Here is a 19872-nt window from a genome sequence, read left to right on the forward strand (position 1 = left end):
CTACATACAAGATAGCCAGGAGGAAATGTAAGGAGAAATGCCCTGGGGACATGTGGTTCTAGTTTTGTAAGCCACAAAGCACTCTTTTCCATGTTCCAGTCCCATGACTATGCGGTGTAGAGCTTGATGAGCAGAGAGTGGGGGGAAAAAAGCAGTTTTATTTTTTTCCTCCCCAGTTATGCAGGGACAGGGACAATGATCTTTTGGGTACAATCTTTCCATAAGGAAAGGACAAGAACTAGGTGAATCAAAAGAAAATGAAACATCTGTGTAATCCAAACACTGTTTTATGTAATACCTGAACCCCTTCTCTAAACAAGTTAACTGATAACAAATTAAATTTAACCTACCTATTTGTAAGCATCCTTTGATCTGAGCTTATTGTAAACATCGCAGTATGCAAGTGTCGAGGTAAGGCACCTTCACTTAGGGCAAGCTCCTGCATTTTTGTAGCAATTTCTTTGTCACCTTCCTTTGGAAAAAGGGTAAGATGATCCCTAAAGCAACAATCTAAAGCAAGCTATTTTAATTTTGTTAATTTTATATCTCTAGATAAAATAATTATTCAGTATACAATATAATAAAAATTAAATATGCAACTACAATTTTCCAAAAATAACATAGGTGAATAATATTATAAGTCATTTAAAAATATTATTTGCCTTTGGAATAAGGTTTTAATGTTCAAGATATAGTTATCTCAGGAATTATACATTGTTTAACTTTAAAATTAGGTTCATTCCTTGAGTATATATCAGCCAATGAAGGGGAGAGGTGACTTACAGAAATCAGTAACTCCTACCAAAGGCATCTGCAAACCTGCTTGCTCTTGTTGGTAAAGATATATTCACTTTTATGGTGAATACAATTCTTTATTTTTTTAAAAAAGAATGATGTGATGTTGAAGTAGTTCTTTGTATTCTTATTTCACTCTGATTATTTAGACTTACTTTCACAAAAGGGTAGGATAGATAGGACTACTAATCAAAGATAAACAGAGCTATGAATTAAGCAAGCACTGTGATATTTAAGATGTGTGGAAAAAGTAAAAATACAATGTTACTGAAAAAAAGTACAAGTATATATTATAACTGAAGATTCAGAAGTATACAAATGTACATGCAGTATGAATATGTACATATGTCATTTGATACAAATGAATGTAGTATGTATATAAATATACATAGTATGTATATGTACATATATAACTTTGAACATGGTCTGAGAGGAAATTCACCAGAAAACTAACAGCTGTTGTCTCTGGATGGTAAAAATACAGGTGATTTATTTCTTCCTTGTGTTTTTTCTGAAAAATCCAACACTTCTTAAAAAGATCATACACTGCTTTCACAATCAGAAAATAGCAACTTAAGATACTTGCCAGGATTTCGGTGTAAATTAAAAAAGCCTCCCTTACACAGACACTGCTCTAGTAACTGGCTAGGAATCTGACACCTGTGGCTTGCACTGAGTCAAAATGGCCTTTTGGTTATATCTGGCATTCACTAAATATTTCTGAATGAATGGCAATATATTAATGGATCAAATCCAGGAAGACTCTTTGGTATGGTCTCATGGTCCTAACTGTCCTTGGTGACTTCAAGCTCTGTAAGTGAGAGACGTGGCATTTACTTTGGAAACTAATATTAAGCATAGAACCCATTAGCTAAAGGGGGACAATTCACTTTTATTTCATGTATACACTAAAAATGCAAATAAACTTTGATGTTCCAACCAATCTAAGTCTATATATAATTTTCAATAGCTGTTTAACAGTATACTAATACTGTGCTTATCATTTAGCTACTTGTTATATTTATGAACTATAATGGCAGAGTTTTTTGACAAAGGGAGCACTCTTACATTTTATCCAATTATGACAACAAAAGTATATAAAAAATTCAAAAGCCATTAGACTGATATTGTAAACATCCAGTAATGTAAGCTCATATTAATAGCCACAATCTCGTCTTCTAAAAAATATCTATCTATCTATTTATACAAAGTCGCTCAGTTGTATCTTACTCTTGTATCTTACTCTTTGTGACCCCAAGGACTGTAGCCTGCCAGGCTCCTCTGTCCATGGAATTCTCCAGGTGAGAATACTGGAGTGGGTAGCCATTCCCTTCTCCAGGGGATCTTCCCAATTGAGGGATCAAACCCATATCACACAGGGCAGGCGGCTTCTTTACCATCTGAGCCGCCAGGGAAGCCCAAGTAAACTGGAATGGGTAGCCTGTCCCTTCTCCAGGGGATCTTCCCAACCCAGGAATCGAACTGGGGTCTCCTACATTGCAAGCAGATTCTTTCTTTCCCACCTGAGCTACCAGGTGGTAAGGCTAAAGCAACTATCCTGGAGAAGCAAGAGTTCCTGTCCAACAATATCATGTCCTGATCTCTGGGGCTTAAACATATATGCAGGTTAGCATGACGAAGTTTTTGTTACAATATTTATTTAATACTACTTGGCTATAAACTAACTCCATTAATAGATTTCCATATAGACTTAGTACCTGAATGAAGTTTCAATACCATCACCACTACCACCAAAAGAGAGGAAGAAAGAATGCTAACTTTTCTTTTAAAATAAAACAAATAATGGAGGACCAGAAAAATTCATTTGCTCTAAATCTACTTACTTAAGAACTTTAAGTTCTTAGTTTATTATTTAGGATTGTTGTTACAACTAGTTTAAAAGGAATATAAACATTTAAAATTACTTTTCTTACCCAGAAATACTGCATACTTCCCATAAAAGACTGAAAGTAACTTTGTCAGCCCAAGTTAAAATAGCCAATTAACATTCAAGTAAGTTGAACTTTCAAAATTGTTTTCTCACCTCTATTATTGCCTTCATAACCAATCCAGCTCCCTTTATAATTGCCATGGAAGGATGCTTTAAAATAGGGAGAAAAAAGTATCACAGAATAAAAGAGTTTTATTCCAACATATTTAGGGGTTGCTCTTCAGAGGGATACACAGTTTTATGCAAGGTATTAAGCCATAAAATTGAAAGTGAAACCCTTTCATCCTTTCAAGCCATAAAATTAATAAAAAGCTACATCTCAAAGTCAGTTCACAGTCTGGTTTAAAAATTTTAGGTATTCTTATAATACAGCTTTACAGATACTAAAAACAAAGAGTTTACAGAAGTAGAAACAGCTAGCACTAATGTGAATACTTATATATATTCTACTTATTGGAATGATAAATATCAAATAATTATGATATTAACATAACAGAAACAGACATTTATAAACATAAATATCATATATACACATGTACATAATAAACATGACAGCATTATATGAAATAAATGTTTTCAATTGCTCATGAAAGGCCCTGCTAAATCTCACCTTAATATTTGGAAATTTATAAAGAAAAGAGAACTTTGAGTTGACCACAGGAAAAAAGTCAGTTTTTCACTACTTTTAAGATGGAAAAGATGGGCAACAGAGTCAAATACTGATCAAAAGCCCCATCAATAGAGCTCTACGTGAAACATCAAGAAGTCAGTGACATATTCTAATACAGTAACATACTAGGCTGTATTTTTTAGATTACCACAGAAGCACATATACATTATTTTAAAAATAAACTGACCGAAAAGTGGTTCTCGTGGATTAGTTGTTACCTGATAAAAGTGTAAGCTCTCACCTGAAAGAGTTTAAAGAGTGTTCTTCCATTGGATGCTACCATCTCCAAGAGCATATCGAACTGCTGCCCCTCTGTTGTCTCACTATATGGAGCACACAGGGCAAAAGTAAGGAAGTCCAAGAGTGAACTAATAACTAGCGCACCAGTCCCATGATCCTGAAACAAAGTAACATATTACCTTGGCTTAGTGCAGGGAGCTTCACTTAAAACACAGCTAATAATGGGGTTTTTCCTGTTATCTTATTATGTTAGAAGTAAACATTTAATTTCCCAAAATAAGTTTTAAAGTGCTCTCAACATGAGTACTACTCAAAGCAGTACTTGTTTTACTAATGTAGTATTATCAAGTGCTTATCTCAAAAATAAAACAGTTAAAATTCAGTCAAATTTCAAGAAAATAACCAAGACTCCTCAAACAGGTATGATAAATGTTAATGTATATTTATATAAAAGGCAATCTTGGATAACACCGGCAAAGCTCTAGCAATCTGTTCATATTCCTTCTAGATGTTACAGATTGCCCATCTCCAAAACTGTTAACCAATGATTGAGGAATAAAGATTTTATTAGCCTTTTTTAAAGCAAATTATTTCATAATGACATTTTTAAAGCAAGTAGAAAAGTAAAAATCTGGGATATAACTAAAAAGTTAAAGGCTTGGCAATTTATCCTTTCCTAAATAATTAAATAGTCTTAAGACACTATTTTATAGTAATAAAATAAGTAAGTGAACAAGCTGAACTGTAAACCAATACTGAAATCAGGGCTATAATTTAAAACAAAACAGAACAAAAACTGTCCATGTTGTACTTCCAGAATATCTTCAATCTGTGTGGTATCACTCATTAAGACAAATTTAACTTTAACTCACCACATGGGAATTAAATTTCTCCAGTAAGTTTTCCAGAAACTTCTTTGAAGAGAGAAGAGAAGCTTTGTTTAGCTGTTCTTGTCTTAAATCATAGTCATCATGCATGGGCTATTGATTAAAAACAGTGATAAATTCATAAGCAGTTGCATCACATAAAAGTTATTTATGAAGAGTACTCACTGAACAACTGAAAGAACTAAAAACCACATCCTTCAAGTTTAAGGCAGAAAGGAAACTTGTGATAAGCAGGAGGAAATGACTTCTCCTGGGTCTGATGAGACTGGATAATTTGCCTAACAAGTAAGGGTAGATAGTACTGCACAGGGTACCTTTGAGAGAGTAAGTCACAGATCTCCCTCTCAAAAAGCAAATAACACCCATTCTTTTTATTAAAAAGCAAATAACACCTCCCCCAATTTTATAATATAAATTTGAAACAATAAACTTAGCATTTTAAAGTAAGTACTAATATTAGCAACAAATACTTCCTTGTCTCGAGATGATTCTCTTTTGACAGTTGGAATAAACTAAGAGCATAAAAAGGATTCAAGCATGATAGTTAGGAGTAAAGATAATGCTCTAGGGGGCATGGACTTCAGCAGTTGTGGCTTGCGGGCTCCAGACAGTGTGGGGTTCAGTAACTGTAGAGCACAGACTTAGCTGCCCTGTGGCAGCTAAGTGGAATCTTCCCTTTCCAAGGATTGAATTGGGTCCATTGCATTGGCAGGCGAATTCTTAACCACTAGATCACCAGGGAAGTCCTTCACTAATTCTTTAATGGAATACTTTTAATAAAGATAATAAAATCCACTTTGGGGAATAAATGCAAGGCTTTATACAAGTGATTTTATACAAGGTTTTATACAAGGGCTTCCCTGCTGGCTCAGACAGTAAAGAATCCACCTCCAGTGCAGGAGGCCTGGGTTCATCCTCTGGGTTGGGAATATCCCCTGAAGAAGGAAAGGGCTACCCACTCCAGTATTCTAGCCTGGAGAATCCCATGGACAGCAGAGCCTGACGGACTACAGTCCATGGGGTCGTAGAGAGTCAGACACGACACAGCAACTAACACATTCAAGTGATTGCTTATGCTTAATGTATACCACTAAGTCTGCCCAAAATACTTACTGTAAGGAACGTATACTCTACACAAAATTGAAATAAACCAAAAGTTTCAAAGTTTCACAGCTTTCTCCCCACAACAAGCTGTCAGCAAGTTTTACCTCTAAAACGACTTTCAAATGTGCCTGTAGTCCATCCTACTTCAGCACTTCATTTCTTACATGATAATTTGCTCTCCATGCCTCTAACTTGACCTCTAATCTATACTTCACATATCACCCATGAGTTTTCTAAAATTCCACAACTGACATGTTACCACTTCTCTGTTGAAACAAATCAGTTATTCTTTACTACAAAGCATACAAAACTAGCTTCCTTGATACAAAGGCTTTTTATGACGGTCTCTGCACACATCTCTAGCTGTAACTACTAAACCTGTGTGGCCCCATTCATACGTTATGATCCAGTCATATTCAATTATTTTTCGCTTCCCAAATAAACTTTTGTATATGCTAATTATTCTTCCTGCCTCTTGAGAAACCTGTATACAGGTCAGGAAGCAACAGTTAGAACTGGACATGGAACAACAGACTGGTTCCAAATAGGAAAATGAATATGCCAAGGCTGTATATTGTCACCCTACTTATTTAACTTCTATGCAGAGTACCTCGTGAGAAACCATGGGCTGCAAGAAGCACAAGCTGAAATCAAGATTGCCAGAAGAAATATCAATAACCTCAGATATGCAGATGACACCACCCTTATGGCAGAAAGTGAAGAAGAACTAAAGAGCCTCTTGATGAAAGTGAAAGAGGAGAGTGAAAAAGTTGGCTTAAAGCTCAACAGTCAGAAAACTAAGATCATGGCATTCGGACCCATCACTTCATGGCAAACAGATGGGGAAAGAGTAGAAACAGTGGCTGACTTTATTTTTCTGGGCTCAATGCAGATGGTGAATGCAGCCATGAAATTTAAAGACGCTTAATCCTTGGAAGGAAAGTTATGACCAACCTAGACAGCATATTAAAAAGCAGAGACATTACTTTGCCAACAAAGGTCCATCTAGTCAAGGCTATGGTTTTTCCAGTGGTCATGTATGGATGTGAGAGTTGGACTATAAAGAAAGCTGAGTGCAGAAGAATTGATGCTTTTGAACTGCTGTACTGGAGAAGATTCTTGAGAGTCCCTTGGACTGCAAGGAGATCCAACCAGTCCATCCTAAAGGAGATCAGTCCTGGGTGTTCATTGGAGGGACTGATGTTGAAGCTGAAACTCCAATACTTTGGCCACTTGGTGTGAAGAGCTGACTCACTGGAAAAGACCTTGATGCTGGGAAAGATTGAGGGCAGGAGGAGAAGGGGCAAACAGAGGATGAGATGATTGGATGGCATCACATGGGTGTGGGTGGACTCCGGGAGTTGGTGATGGACAGAGAGGCCTGGCGTGCTGCAGTTCATAGGGTCGCAAAGAGTCGGACACGACTGAGTGACTGAACTGAACTGAATTACTCTTCCTTAGGAAAGTCTTCTCGCAACTAGAAATTATCTACCTGCCCCTTAAGATTCAGATCAAGTGTAATATATCCCATAAAGACTAACCTAGAACCTTTTTATCTTCTCATCACAAAACCAGAATCAAGTGCTGCTTCTTAGGGATCCCATGGCCCCTACTATATATATAGTTATATACACATGCCTACCTTACTAGACTGCCAGCAATTTCAGGGAGGAATTTTGTCTTAACATCGTGGTATTTCTTTTTGTAAACAGCACAGTGCCTAGTTTATAGGCTATGCTAAACAAATGTTTATTTGTATAAGTAAATGGCTGTAAGAGCAAGTTAGGAAATATAAAAACATCGAATTTAATTGAAACAATAAAATCTAGGTTTGTGGAAATTTAAACCATCAGTCACTTAGAATCAGCTTCCTTGAGAAAAACACCAGTACTTACACACATGAGGGCACAGAGCATATCAACAGCTGCATGGATTACTCCATTGTTGCTCCTCTTGAGTGCTTTTACTACCTTCACTCCAAGACGCTCTCGAAACCTCATGGGACAAAACAATAGTGTATAGTAGCAACACCAGAGCATCATTCTATGATTTTATTATAAAAACATAACACAGTAAGTTATTTTAAGTTTCTACTACATTACTATAGCAATTAAATATTCTGAATCCCATATCTAGAACATAACAGTTTTCATAATCTTTTTTCCTTTGATGGGGGGCTTGAAGGTTAATTAAAACTAAAAGGCTTGAATTTGAACATCCCATTCAAATTCACTAAAACAAGAGTCAGTAATATCATGGGTCAATGTATACATAGGAGTCAGCAATATCATTTCCATTCATTCATCTTGCTTTTTTATCTCTCATGAATAGAAATTACTAATTCACCATATTAAAAAGTAACAAGTTTAATGAGATATAAAGAGGTAAATGTGTTGATTATTTGCTATTTTGACTTTTTCAAATTCTTATTAAAAGAAAAAAAATTAAGGCAACTTACTTTGGAAGCTGAGTAAAAGCTAGAAAACCAGCTTTGGAAGCCACAAGCCTCCTCACAGCCTGGAACTGACTCTCAAGTTCTGCATTTGAAGCAACAACATCCCCTTCTTGGGACAATAATGCCGTTATGGCATTATTGATCAGTTTTTCTTTGTTTTCTGAGAAGAGACCCTAGGTGAGGAAGAGTATTTCAAAAGAGTTTCTATACCAAAAATTAATGACTATGAACAAATTATGATACAATTTGTCTTACATCCTGCGTCACTGCATGCAGAACTCCACTATATGAAATGTTAGCGTTGAACCTGAACACAGCATCTGCAAAGTTGCCATCTGTAAGGAAATGAATGATTCAAAACGATTTAGAGGTCTGCACTATGTTTATTTATTGTTAAGTAGATGGAGTAGTGGAAATGAAATTATATTTAAATCAATACTTACTTGGAGGTGTAGCTAAGAATCTGAGATGAAGGCTCTCTACCTCCTCATCGACAGGCATGCTGAGTAACCCCCATCGCTGACCTTTATGAGTTGATGTCATTTTTACACAAACATCTCGGTTACCAGAGGCTCTTACTCCATCCAGCAAACTTGCTAATAAGGAATCTCTAAGCAAAGTTAAAAATAAAAAGGTTTTAGGATTGATAATCTAGGGAGATTTTCATTTAGAAAGCAGCATAGGTCCTTTAGAAGGTAACCTGCTCAGGGGGGCACCCTGGGTACCAGGGAAGTACTAAAATGAAGTGGCAGGAGAGAACCTGACATCCAATACTTTATCTTCACTTTCCTGTTTAATATTATATCCAAATTACTAAAGGAATGGATCGTTAACATTTTCCTCCTGTTTTTTAATTTTAAGATTATCTTTAACAGTTTTACTGAGGGATAACTTACAAATCACAAAAGTCATTTAATTAAAATGTAGAGTCTGGTAATTTTTCATAAATTTATACAGTTGTACAATCATTACCACAATTCAGTTTTTATACATTTCCAGCACCCCAAAAAGTTTCCTTGTGCCCATTTGCAAAAAACTCCCTAGCCTCAGGCAACCATTTATCTGCTTCTTTCTCTACAGTTTTACTTATTCAAGAAACTTCATCAAGAGAATAAAAAGACAAGCCACAGTTGGGAATAAATATTTAAAAAAGACATATCTGATAAAGGACCATTACCCAAAATATACTAAGAACTCTTAAAATTCAACAATAAAAAGAATAACCCAATAAAAAAATGATCCTGCAGCCTGGGTGGGAGGAGAGTTTGGGGGAGAATGGATACATGTATACGTATGGCTGAATCCCTTTGCTGTTCACTTGAAACAATTACAATTTTGTTAACTGGCTATACCCCAATACAAAATTAAAGTGGAAAAAACAAGGAAAAAGAATGATCCAAAGTCCTGTATGATGCTTTACATCATATAACATCAGTAAAATGCTAATTAAAACAAGATACTACAACATTAGTGTTAGAATGGCCAAATCTGAAATACTGACACCACCAAATGCTGATAAGGATGTGGAGAAACAGGAACTCTCATTCACTTCTGGTTGGAATGCACAATGGTAGAGCCACTTTAGGAATACAGTTTGGCAGTTTCTTATAAAACTCAGTGATTACATTCCTTTGTATTCACCTAAAGGAGTTTAAAACATACCCACACAAAACCTGCACACAGGTTTAGTTGTTTTACCATGTGGTAGTTGCACTGAGTGTATTTTTATCAAAGTAACTGGCTACCATTATCCAAACAATTTAAGAATCAAAGTGAAAGGTATTATTTTTAAATACTTAAAAAGTGTAAGTTTCAGAAACATACTTTATTTTCCATCCTTTGATTTAATATCAAGTAACCATTTTTATGGTTTTTCCAGAGGTCATGTATGGATGTGAGGACTATAAAGAAAACTGAGCACTGAAGAATTGATGCTTCTGAACTGCTGTGTTGGAGAAGACTCTTAAGAGTCCCTAGGACTGCAGGGAGATCCAACCAGTCCATCCTAAAGGAGATCAGTCCTGCGTGTTCATTAGAAAGACTGATGTTGAAGCTGAAACTCCAATCCTTTGGCCACCTGATGCAAAGAGCTGACTCACTGGAAAAGACCCTGATGCTGGGAAAGACTGAGGGCAGGAGGAGAAGGGGACGACAGAGGATAAGATGGTTGGATGGCATCACTGACTCAATGCACATGGGTTTAGGTGGACTCTGGGAGTTGGTGACGGACAGGGAGGCCTGGTGTGCTGCGGTTCATGGGGTCACAAACAGTCGGATACGACTGAGCGACTGAACTGAACTGAACCATTTTTATACTCTTTCGAAACTTGAAAACGAAATGAAGGATATTTCAAACATGCAGCAAAATAAAGTTGTCTTTTCCTTCATTACATAATTTTAAAGTTCTAGATAAAATTTATCTTTGTTTTTCCTCTTTGATGAAGCACTTTGCCTTGCACATACTAAGATCTCAAAAACTAGATGAATTTTAAAAAGATACCTCTCTGTTGAAGAGTATTTCCGTATTTGGCCTTTTATAAATTCAATAGTAAAAAGCTGTGGATTTTCTGAGTCACAAACCAATGCGAACACCTAAGGAACACAAGAAACAAGTTCCATGAAAGATGTTAGTTTTATGGTATTCCATTAGAAACACTACACATCATTTAGTTGACAAAAGTCAATATTTAAAAACATAACTTGGTTATAATATCAGAATTTAAGAGCTGTTAAAAGTCTCATTCACATTTTCATATAATACTTAATAAATTGTTTTCGTTATATACCTGAAAAACAAATTTTGCAATATTCACTGTTCTAAGATCAATAAATACAATGAAAAATTAAATACAGACTGTTTCCTATTCTTTAGGCCTAAAAAATATTAAAACAGAAAGAAAATTATTCTAATATATCAACAGGAAGAAATCTCATTTAAACTATTACTGAAACTTACTTCTCCTAAGGGCTTCAATGTTGCAATATTATAGGTTGCTGGATCACGTTCTACTAAACATGTTTCTGTAAGCGCTAGAATTCTTTTTACAGGTTCCTTCAAACAAAATTGAAATATATTAAAAATTATAGACGAAAAACTTCAAAATCAGATGAACAAACTTTTACTTTTAACATATAAGCTTACCGAATGTCTAGGTGATATTTTCTGGACTATAAACTCTGCTAAAGATGTGATGGATTCATCAGTGCTGTATTTGCCAAATCGAAGGTTCAAATATTGCTCAAATTCTAAAGGCTCTTTTCTGATCCGCAATGAAATACCTATATAGTTGCCAGCATGATCTATTGCACTTTTGATAATTTCTTCTCTTTGTTCTGATGCAAATAAATGCTGCATAAATTTTGAAATTTAAAATGTTAGGGTTGAAATAATTAAAATGTGACCATAGAGAATCAACTCATAGGAAAGTACCTGAAGGAGCAATTCTAGGAGGAAAAATGGTAGATCTTATCAGAAGTAAATAAGCAGTATGTTGTGGGTGATTATTAAATTAAAATCAAAGCCTGAAATATAAAGTCTTGCAAATAATCACTGAAAGGAAATTATCTCATAAATTCTCAGAGTCTGGTTCTCACCCCTGTGTGGAAAACAGCACTCTGGGGCTCCAAAAAAGGCCCCAGGAATCCCAGCCAAGTCCAATGGAGGTGCTGGGTACTACGGTGGACAGAATTCCAGTTTCAACTAAGGTAGCTCTGACTTCATCTGTTTTTATACAATGCTTTCTTGCAAGATTACCTTGAAAAATGCTTAAATGCTCAGCAAGTCACTGGCCTATGAATATTACAAACCAACCTCCAGAGTGTATTAAGGATAAGGTATTGCTACTTGCATGTGATACCTGGAAGCCAAAAATGCCATGAAGGGCACGATAGGAGAATCCCACAAGAAAGACCTGTCCTGCCCGGAATGCCATTAACTACCCTGTTGAGGAACACTGGATCAGATCATGTTTTAAACCTGATTTCATTTCCAACAGCTTATCTCAGTCACTATGGATGCAGAAGATATCAGTTTCTTGAATAAATCTGTTATGGTCTCATATCTGTAGTGAACTGACTCATTTTAGCTAGTGTTTTTTAAAAGGCAGACAGTATGCTTAGCTTCCTGCCACCCAAAAGGTGGTCCAAGGACCAGTAAAGTCAGCATCACCTGTGAGCATGCTAGATGTGTAACATCTCAGTTCCAACCTCAATCCTACGGAATCAAAATCTGAGAGTGAACAAGATGCCCCAGCTGATATGTATGCACCTTCAAGTCTGAGGCACACTGCCACATACAATACTATGAATATACGTGTTCCCAAACTTGCCTCAATGTTCAGCTCAATTCTGGAGTTTTAAAAATTGCCATTGCTAGGCCTCCCATTATATTAATTGAATCAGTATCTTCAGGAAATGAGCCAAGGGCACAATGGGTTTAAGAAAACTCTCTAGGTGATTACAATGTGAAGCCACGTTAAACCCATGGACCTATATATTAAGGCTACCAAGTTTGACATCAGCTATCATTTAATAAGTAACATATATGAAAAAAATTAAAACTGCTTGATGCCAAAAAGCAATAAAACATGTTGGCAATTGAGGAGTGTCATAATTCTTATCCTTAATATTTACCTTACACATTGGTAGGCTTGATGAATTAAAGTCATTCTGTTAAGATCTGTGAAGCCATATTACTGTAATTAGATATGTTTTCCACCAAGAGGTTAATCATTATAAAGTTCTACCACCCAGGAAGGAGACAAACCTTTGGGCAGCACTATGACAGGAGGTTTCAGGCTGCTTTGAGGGTGGGAAAGGGAATGGGGTTTTCTCTTGGATCATTCATTTTTTGGGTCTAGACTCAGTGGTAACAAAACGTCTATATGCACATTCCTAGATGAGTGACACTAGGATGGTACCTATCATCTGGGTAGAGTGAGGATGGGACAAGGCCTATAACTCTGAAGAAGCTAACATGTTTTGTAAATCAGATCGTTCACCCCATCCATCATTCTCTTTTCTTTTTGCTACACTTAGCCTCTTGTATGGAGAAGGCAATGACACCCCACTCCAGTACTCTTGCCTGGAAAATCTCATGGACAGAGGAGCCTGGTGGGCTGCATTTCGTGGGGTTGCGAAGAGTCAGACATGACTGAGCAACTTCACTTTCATTTTTCACTTTCATGCATTGGAGAAGGCAATGGCAACCCACTCCAGTGTTCTTGGCTGGAGAATCCCAGGGATGGTGGAGCCTGGTAAGCTGCCGTCTATGGGGCTGCACAGAGTCGGACACGACTGAAGCGACTTAGCAGCAGCCTCTAGTATATCCAAAAGACTTGCCCTGGTTCTGCTATCCAGGGATGGACAGTTTATCTACAGAACACTAAATCTTGGGAGTAGTGTTCCCAGGATATTAAGGTAGCTACAGGATTTCAAATCTCAAGAGAAAGGACTCTGAGAGTAAGTTCAGCTGAGCCTCTTCATCTGGACACTCGAATGTTCATCTCTGAGGTGTGGGATTTAATCAAGAAAGGCAGGATGTTTCTTATAAAAAAAAATGGTCATAATCTATAGCTCTGTTTCTACTGCCAATTAAAAAACAGGGTCTCAGTACCTTAAGAGGTTTCTGCTGTGTCCCAAAATTTACATGTAACTCAGAATTTCAAGACAAAAACATGCAATGAACTCCAAATTTGAATTTTCAAAGTCTATTCAGATTTCAGATTACAAATAGCTGGGCAAAGGAAAGAAGACTATAAAAAAAGATAGTTTAATGTAACTTTTCAAAGAAAGTTTAGAAACTTTCAAGTAACAATACTAATGAAAATAAAACTGTGATCACTGTTTATTAAATATTAAGTGACATACTGTGCTAAGAATTTTACATAAAGTATCTCATTTGATCAAAATACCTAAGACATACACATATTATTCTCCACATTTTAGAGAGCTGCAAATTGGAATTCAAGCTGAGGTCTACCTGATACCAAAGCCTGCACTCAAAATACCATACTTCCTTCCAGAGGACTCAAAGGAAATTTCAAAATTAAGTGTAAACACTCTGCTTTCCTTCAAATGGTCATGTCTCTTTTAAGATAACTTTTTAAAAACACTACTTACCAATCTACTAAATCCTCCATAAAGTATACAAAACCCTCCTTGATAATCAGAGAGATCTACAAAGCCTTCAATATTTCTATAGTCATAGGAACAGAGGACTCTGTTTGTTGCAGGATTAATCTGGTCAAAGCCTCCTGGCGTTACTTCCAAAATGACAGGTTTTCTTGTATCACTCCAGTGATGCTTATAGCAGTTATATCTCTGCAGAGAAAAACAATAATACTTTTAAATTTATATTTCAGGTTACCATAAAACACCATTACATCTAATGTATCACTCATTGCAGGAAAAAAAAAAAAAAAAAAGAAAATCTGTATTATAAAATTTTAGAGCTACTACTCAACTTCTTAACGACATTTTTACTTTGGCCATCTGGAGGTTTATGTTTATTCAATTAAGAATGTTGAGGCTAACTAAAGACAGTATCGTATCAGTTGAGTTGCTCAATTGTGTCCAACTCTACGACCCCATGAAGAGCAGCACGGCAGGCCTCCCTGTCCAACATCAACTGCCAGAGCCTACCCAAATCCATGTCCATTGAGTCAGTGATGCCATCCAACCACCCCATCCTCTGTCGTCCCCTCCTCCTCCTGGCCTCAATCCTTCCCAGCATCAGAGTCTTTATCAGGTGGCCAAAGTACTGGAGTTTCAGCTTCAACATCAGTCCTTCCAATGAACACCCAGGACTGATCTCCTTTAGGATGGACTGGTTGGCTCTCCTTGTAGTCCAAGGGACTTGGACTCTTGAGAGGCTTCTCCAACACTACAGTTCAAAAGCATCAATTCTTTGGTGCTCAGCTTTCATTATAGTCCAACTCTCACATCCATACATGACCACTGGAAAAACCATAGCCTTAACTAAACGGACCTTTGTTGACAAAGTAATGTCTCTGCTTTTTAATATGCTGTCTAGGTTGGTCATAACTTTCCCTCCAACGAGTAAGCGTCTTTTAATTTCATGGCTGCAATAGCAATCTGCAGTGATTTTGGAGCCGAAAAAAATAAAGTCTGACACTGTTTCCGCATCTATTTGCCATGAAGTGATGGGACTGGATGCCATGATCTTAAGTTTTCCGAATGTTGAGCTTTAAGGGAATTTTTTCTTTCCTCTTTCACTTTCATCAAGAGGTTCTTTAGTTCTTCTTCACTTTCTGCCATAAGGGTGGTGTCATCTGCATATCTGAGGTTATTGATATTTCTCTCAGCAATCTTGATTCCAGCTTGTGCTTCTTCCGGCCCAGAGTTTCTCATGATGTACTCTGCATATAAGGTAAATAAGCAGGGTGACAATATACAGCCTTGATGTACTCCTTTTCCTATTTGGAATCAGTCTGTTGTTCCATGTCCAGTTCTAACTGGTGCTTCCTGACCTGCATACAGGTTTCTCAAGAGGCAGGTCAGGTGGTCTGGTAGTCCCATCTCCTTCAGAATTTTCCAAAGTTTTTTGTGATCCACACAGTCAAAGGCTTTGGCATAGTCAATAAAGCAGAAGTAAATGTTTTTCTGGAACTTTCTTACATTTTCAATGATCCAGTGGAAGTTGGCAACTTGATCTCTGGTTCCTCTGCCTTTTCTAAAACCAGCTGGAACATCTGGAAGTTCATGGTTCACATATTGCTGAAGCCTGTCTTGGAGAATTTTGAGCATTACTTTACTAGCATGTGAGATGCGTGCAAGTGTGGGGTAGCTTGAGCATTCTCTGGCATTGCCTTTCTTTGGGATTGGAATGAAAACTGATCTTTTCCAGTCCTGTGGCCACCGAGTTTTCCAAATTTGCTGGCATATTGAGTGCAGCACTTTCACAGCGTCATCTTTTAGGATCTGAAATAGCTCAACTGGTATTCCATCACCCCCACTAGCTTTGTTCGTAGCTTTGATGCTTCCTAAGGCCCACTTGACTTCACATTCCAGGATGTCTGGCTCTAGGTAAGTGTGAGTGGTCACACCATTGTGATTATCTGGGTTGTGAAGATCTTTTTTGTACAGTTCTTCTGTGTATTCTTGCCACCTCTTCTTACTATCTTCTGTTTCTGTTAGGTCCCTACCATTTCTGTCCTTTATCGAGCCCACCTTTGCAAGAAATGTTCCCTTGGTATCTCTAATGTTCTTGAAGAGATCTCTAGTCTATCCCATTCTTTTTTATTTTCCTCTATTTCTTTGCACTGATCAGTGAGGAAGGCTTTCTTATATCTCCTTGCTATTCTTTGGAACTCTGCATTCAAATGGGTGTATCTTTCCTTTTCTCCTTTGCTTTTCACCTCTCTTCTTTTCACAGCTATTTGTAAGGCCTCCCTAGACAGCCATTTTGCTTTTTTGCATTTCTTTTCCATGGGGATGGTCTTGATTCCTGTCTCCTGTACAATGTCACGAACCTCTATCCATAGTTTACCAGGTACTCTGTTTGTCAGATCTAGTCCCTTAAATCTATTTCTCACTTCCACTGTATAGTCATAAGGGATTTGATTTAGGTCATACCTGAATGGTCTAGTGGTTTTCCCCACTTTCTTCAGGACAAAGTGTATAAGGAGTTCATGATCAGATCCAGTCAGCTCCTGGTCTTTTTGCTGACTGTATAGAGCTTCTCCATCTTTGGCTGCAAAGAATATAATCAATCTGATTTCACTGTTGGCCATCTGGTGATGTCCATATGTAGAGTCTTCTCTTGGGTTGTTGGAAGAGGATGTTTGCTATGACCAGTGCATTCTCTTGGCAAAACTCTATTAGCCTTTGCCCTGCTTCATTCTGTACTCCAAAGCCAAATTTGCCTGTTACTCCAGGTGTTTCCTGACTTCCTACTTTTGCATTCCAGTCCCCTATAATGAAAAGGACATCTTTTTGGGGTGTTAGTTCTAAAAGGTCTTCTAGGTCTTCATAGAACCATTCAACTTCAGCTTCTTCAGCATTACTGGTCAGGGCATAGACTTGGATTACTGTGATATTGAATGGTTTGCTGTGGAAACGAACAGAGATCATTCTCTCGTTTTTGAGATTGCATCCAAGTACTGCATTTCGGACTCTTTTGTTGACCATGATGGCTACTCCATTTCTTCTAAGGGATTCCTGCCCACAGTAGTAGATATAATGGCCATCTGAGTTACATTCATGCATTCCAGTCCATCTTAGTTCGCTGATTCCTAGATGCAGATGTTCACTCTTGCCTTCTCCTGTTTGACCACTTCCAATTTGCGTTGATTCATGGACCTAACATTCCAGGTTCCTATGCAATACTGCTCTTTACAGCATCAGACCTTGCTTCTATCATCAGTCACATCCACAACTGGGTGTTGTTTTCGCTTTAACTCTATCCCTTCATTCTTTCTGGAGTTATTTCTCCACTGATCTCCAGTAGCATATTGGGCACCTACCATCCTAGGGAGTTCATCTTTCAGTGTCCTATCTTTTCCTTTTCATACTGTTCATTCTGGCAGAATGTGGTCCACTAGAGAAGGGAATGGCAAACCGCTTTACTATTCTTGCCTTGAGAACCCCGTAAACAGTATGAACAGTATGAAAAGACAGTGTATCTTTTTAAAATTAACAAAGGTTTTAGTTGTGAAACAATTTTAAGTCACCCTCATGCAAATCTTAAGGGAAATCTTAAACAAAAGTTACTGTGAAGGAGTTCCACTGGAGAAAAGATTTCAACTTTTGTCGATGGATTCTTTTAATCAAGTTAGATATGGAAAAAAGCTAAGTCACATTTCAGGGCTTTTAGGGTATTTAATTTAAACAACTCAAGCTAATTCAATATATCAATGTAGATATTTTTCTTGTTGTTCAGTCACTCAGTCGTTTCTGACTCTATGACCCCATGGACTGCAGCAAGTCAGGCTTCTTGGTCCTCCACTATCTCCTGGAGTTTGCTCAAATTCATGTCCATTGAGTTGGTGATGCTATCTAACCATCTCAGGCTCTGCTGCTCCCTTCTCCTCTTGCCTTCAATCTTTCCCAGTATCAAGGTCTTTTCCAGTGAGTCCACTCTTCATATCATGTGGCCAAAGTATTACAGATTCAGCATCACTCTTTCCAATATTCCAATATTCAGGGTTGATTTCCTTTAGGATTGATTGATTTGATCTCCTTGCTGTTCAGGCACTCTCAAGAGTTTTCTCCAGCATCACAATACAAAAGCATCAGTTCTTCAGTGCTCAGCCTTCACTATGGTCAAATTCTCACATCCCTACATGACTACTGGAAAAATCATAGCTTTGGCTATATGGACCTTTGTTGGCAAAGTGACGTCTCTGGTTTATAATATGCAGTCTACATTTGTTATAGATTTTTTTACAAGGAAAAAGCATCTTTTAATTTCACTGCAGCAGTCATCGCCTACAGTGATTTTGGAGCCCAAGAAAATAAAATCTGTCACCACTTCCATTTTTTCACCTTCTATTTGTCATGAAATGATGTAGATTTTTTTTCTATACACAGAAAAAAGCTGAAGCCTCAGTTGACTGTAGGCTTTTCTAAATACACACCACTGGGATGTCATCTTTAGAAGTCTGATCACATTAGCAAGTTAAATTTGATTTAGGTAACTGGTGCTAGTCGTGTTTGACTCTTCGCAACCTCACCAACTGGAGCCTGCCAGGCTCCTTTCTCAGTGGGATTCTCAAGGCCAGAATACTCGAGTAGGTTGCCATTTCCTTCTCCAGTGGTCTTCCCAATCTAGGGATCTAACCCACATCTCCTATGTCTCCAACACTGGCAGGCAGTTTTCTATTACTAGCACCATCTGGGAAGCTCTATTTAGATTACATTCCTTTATAAATTGAAGAACTTAGTATCAGAAATAATTACAAGGGTGAACATCCATTTACTCCCCAGTTTTATTCTTAGAAAAAACATTTAGTTGAGGCTGATAACCAAAATGATATGTACAGAATAAAGGGAAAATGAGACAAAGAGAAAATAAGATAATAAAATGTCAGATGTGAAACGACCATTCCCTTGTTGACCCAAAAACTCCATAAAGTTTTCTACCCATCAATATGAAGCAGAATGCATGGTCAGTTACATGATTCTTAAGGTAAAAATAAGCTGGTTGCTGCTCAAAAATACACTACTTCTAATACTAAAACAGCAGAGAAATTTTCTTGCAGGTGTTCAGAAAAGAGAGTAAGACATTAGATAATAAATATCTCCACCTCCCAACATTAAACCCAGCAATGAGGTTCACAGAATCATATCCATCAATCCCCTCAGCATTTCTGAGATACGGCATCATGAACACGACAGTTTCATTAAAGGAATTCTGCAGAAAGACCAAAGGGCCTGCATTAACCCAAGAATATATTTAAAGCCTTGATCTGCGCTAAAGGATGGAGCAGTACCACACCTTTCCAGCAGAAGTGGGTCACAAAATCTGGTGGGAAGGGAGGTCACAAAAGTTGGTGCTTTTCCCACTATGCTGGTTTACATGCATCAGCCCAGTCTGCAGGATATTCTCCATTCTTTCAGAAGGTAATCAACTGTAAAGCAGTGAGATTTGTCAACGGAACAAATCATTGTCCTTCAGGATTGTGGTGGCCAAGACAGTCTTAAGAGAACCTGATTTAGAATATATCTAGGAGTGATGGGAAGCCTAAGACCAAATTCAACTTATATAAAACTGCTGCCCTTCAGGCTATCTTCTATGGATACTGTTTCC

At 37.4% G+C, this 19872-nt stretch overlaps 1 protein-coding gene across 1 annotated transcript in view; it reads right to left on the minus strand.

Annotated features, from left to right (window-relative positions):
- Positions 1-19872, minus strand: part of DNAJC13 (DnaJ heat shock protein family (Hsp40) member C13) — a 140611-nt gene that overhangs the window by 93982 nt on the left and 26757 nt on the right. The window contains exons 5-16 of the mRNA XM_068980123.1: positions 14223-14423; positions 11245-11451; positions 11059-11154; positions 10603-10694; positions 8546-8712; positions 8358-8437; positions 8106-8275; positions 7543-7642; positions 4529-4636; positions 3658-3813; positions 2840-2896; positions 351-472 (exon numbers count right to left, since the gene is read on the minus strand). Coding sequence (XP_068836224.1) covers positions 351-472; positions 2840-2896; positions 3658-3813; positions 4529-4636; positions 7543-7642; positions 8106-8275; positions 8358-8437; positions 8546-8712; positions 10603-10694; positions 11059-11154; positions 11245-11451; positions 14223-14423 — 1556 coding nt within the window. The remainder of the gene's footprint in view (positions 1-350; positions 473-2839; positions 2897-3657; positions 3814-4528; positions 4637-7542; positions 7643-8105; positions 8276-8357; positions 8438-8545; positions 8713-10602; positions 10695-11058; positions 11155-11244; positions 11452-14222; positions 14424-19872) is intronic.

The sequence above is a fragment of the Capricornis sumatraensis genome, chromosome 1 (assembly GCF_032405125.1).
Source record: "Capricornis sumatraensis isolate serow.1 chromosome 1, serow.2, whole genome shotgun sequence".
NCBI lineage: Eukaryota > Metazoa > Chordata > Mammalia > Artiodactyla > Bovidae > Capricornis > Capricornis sumatraensis.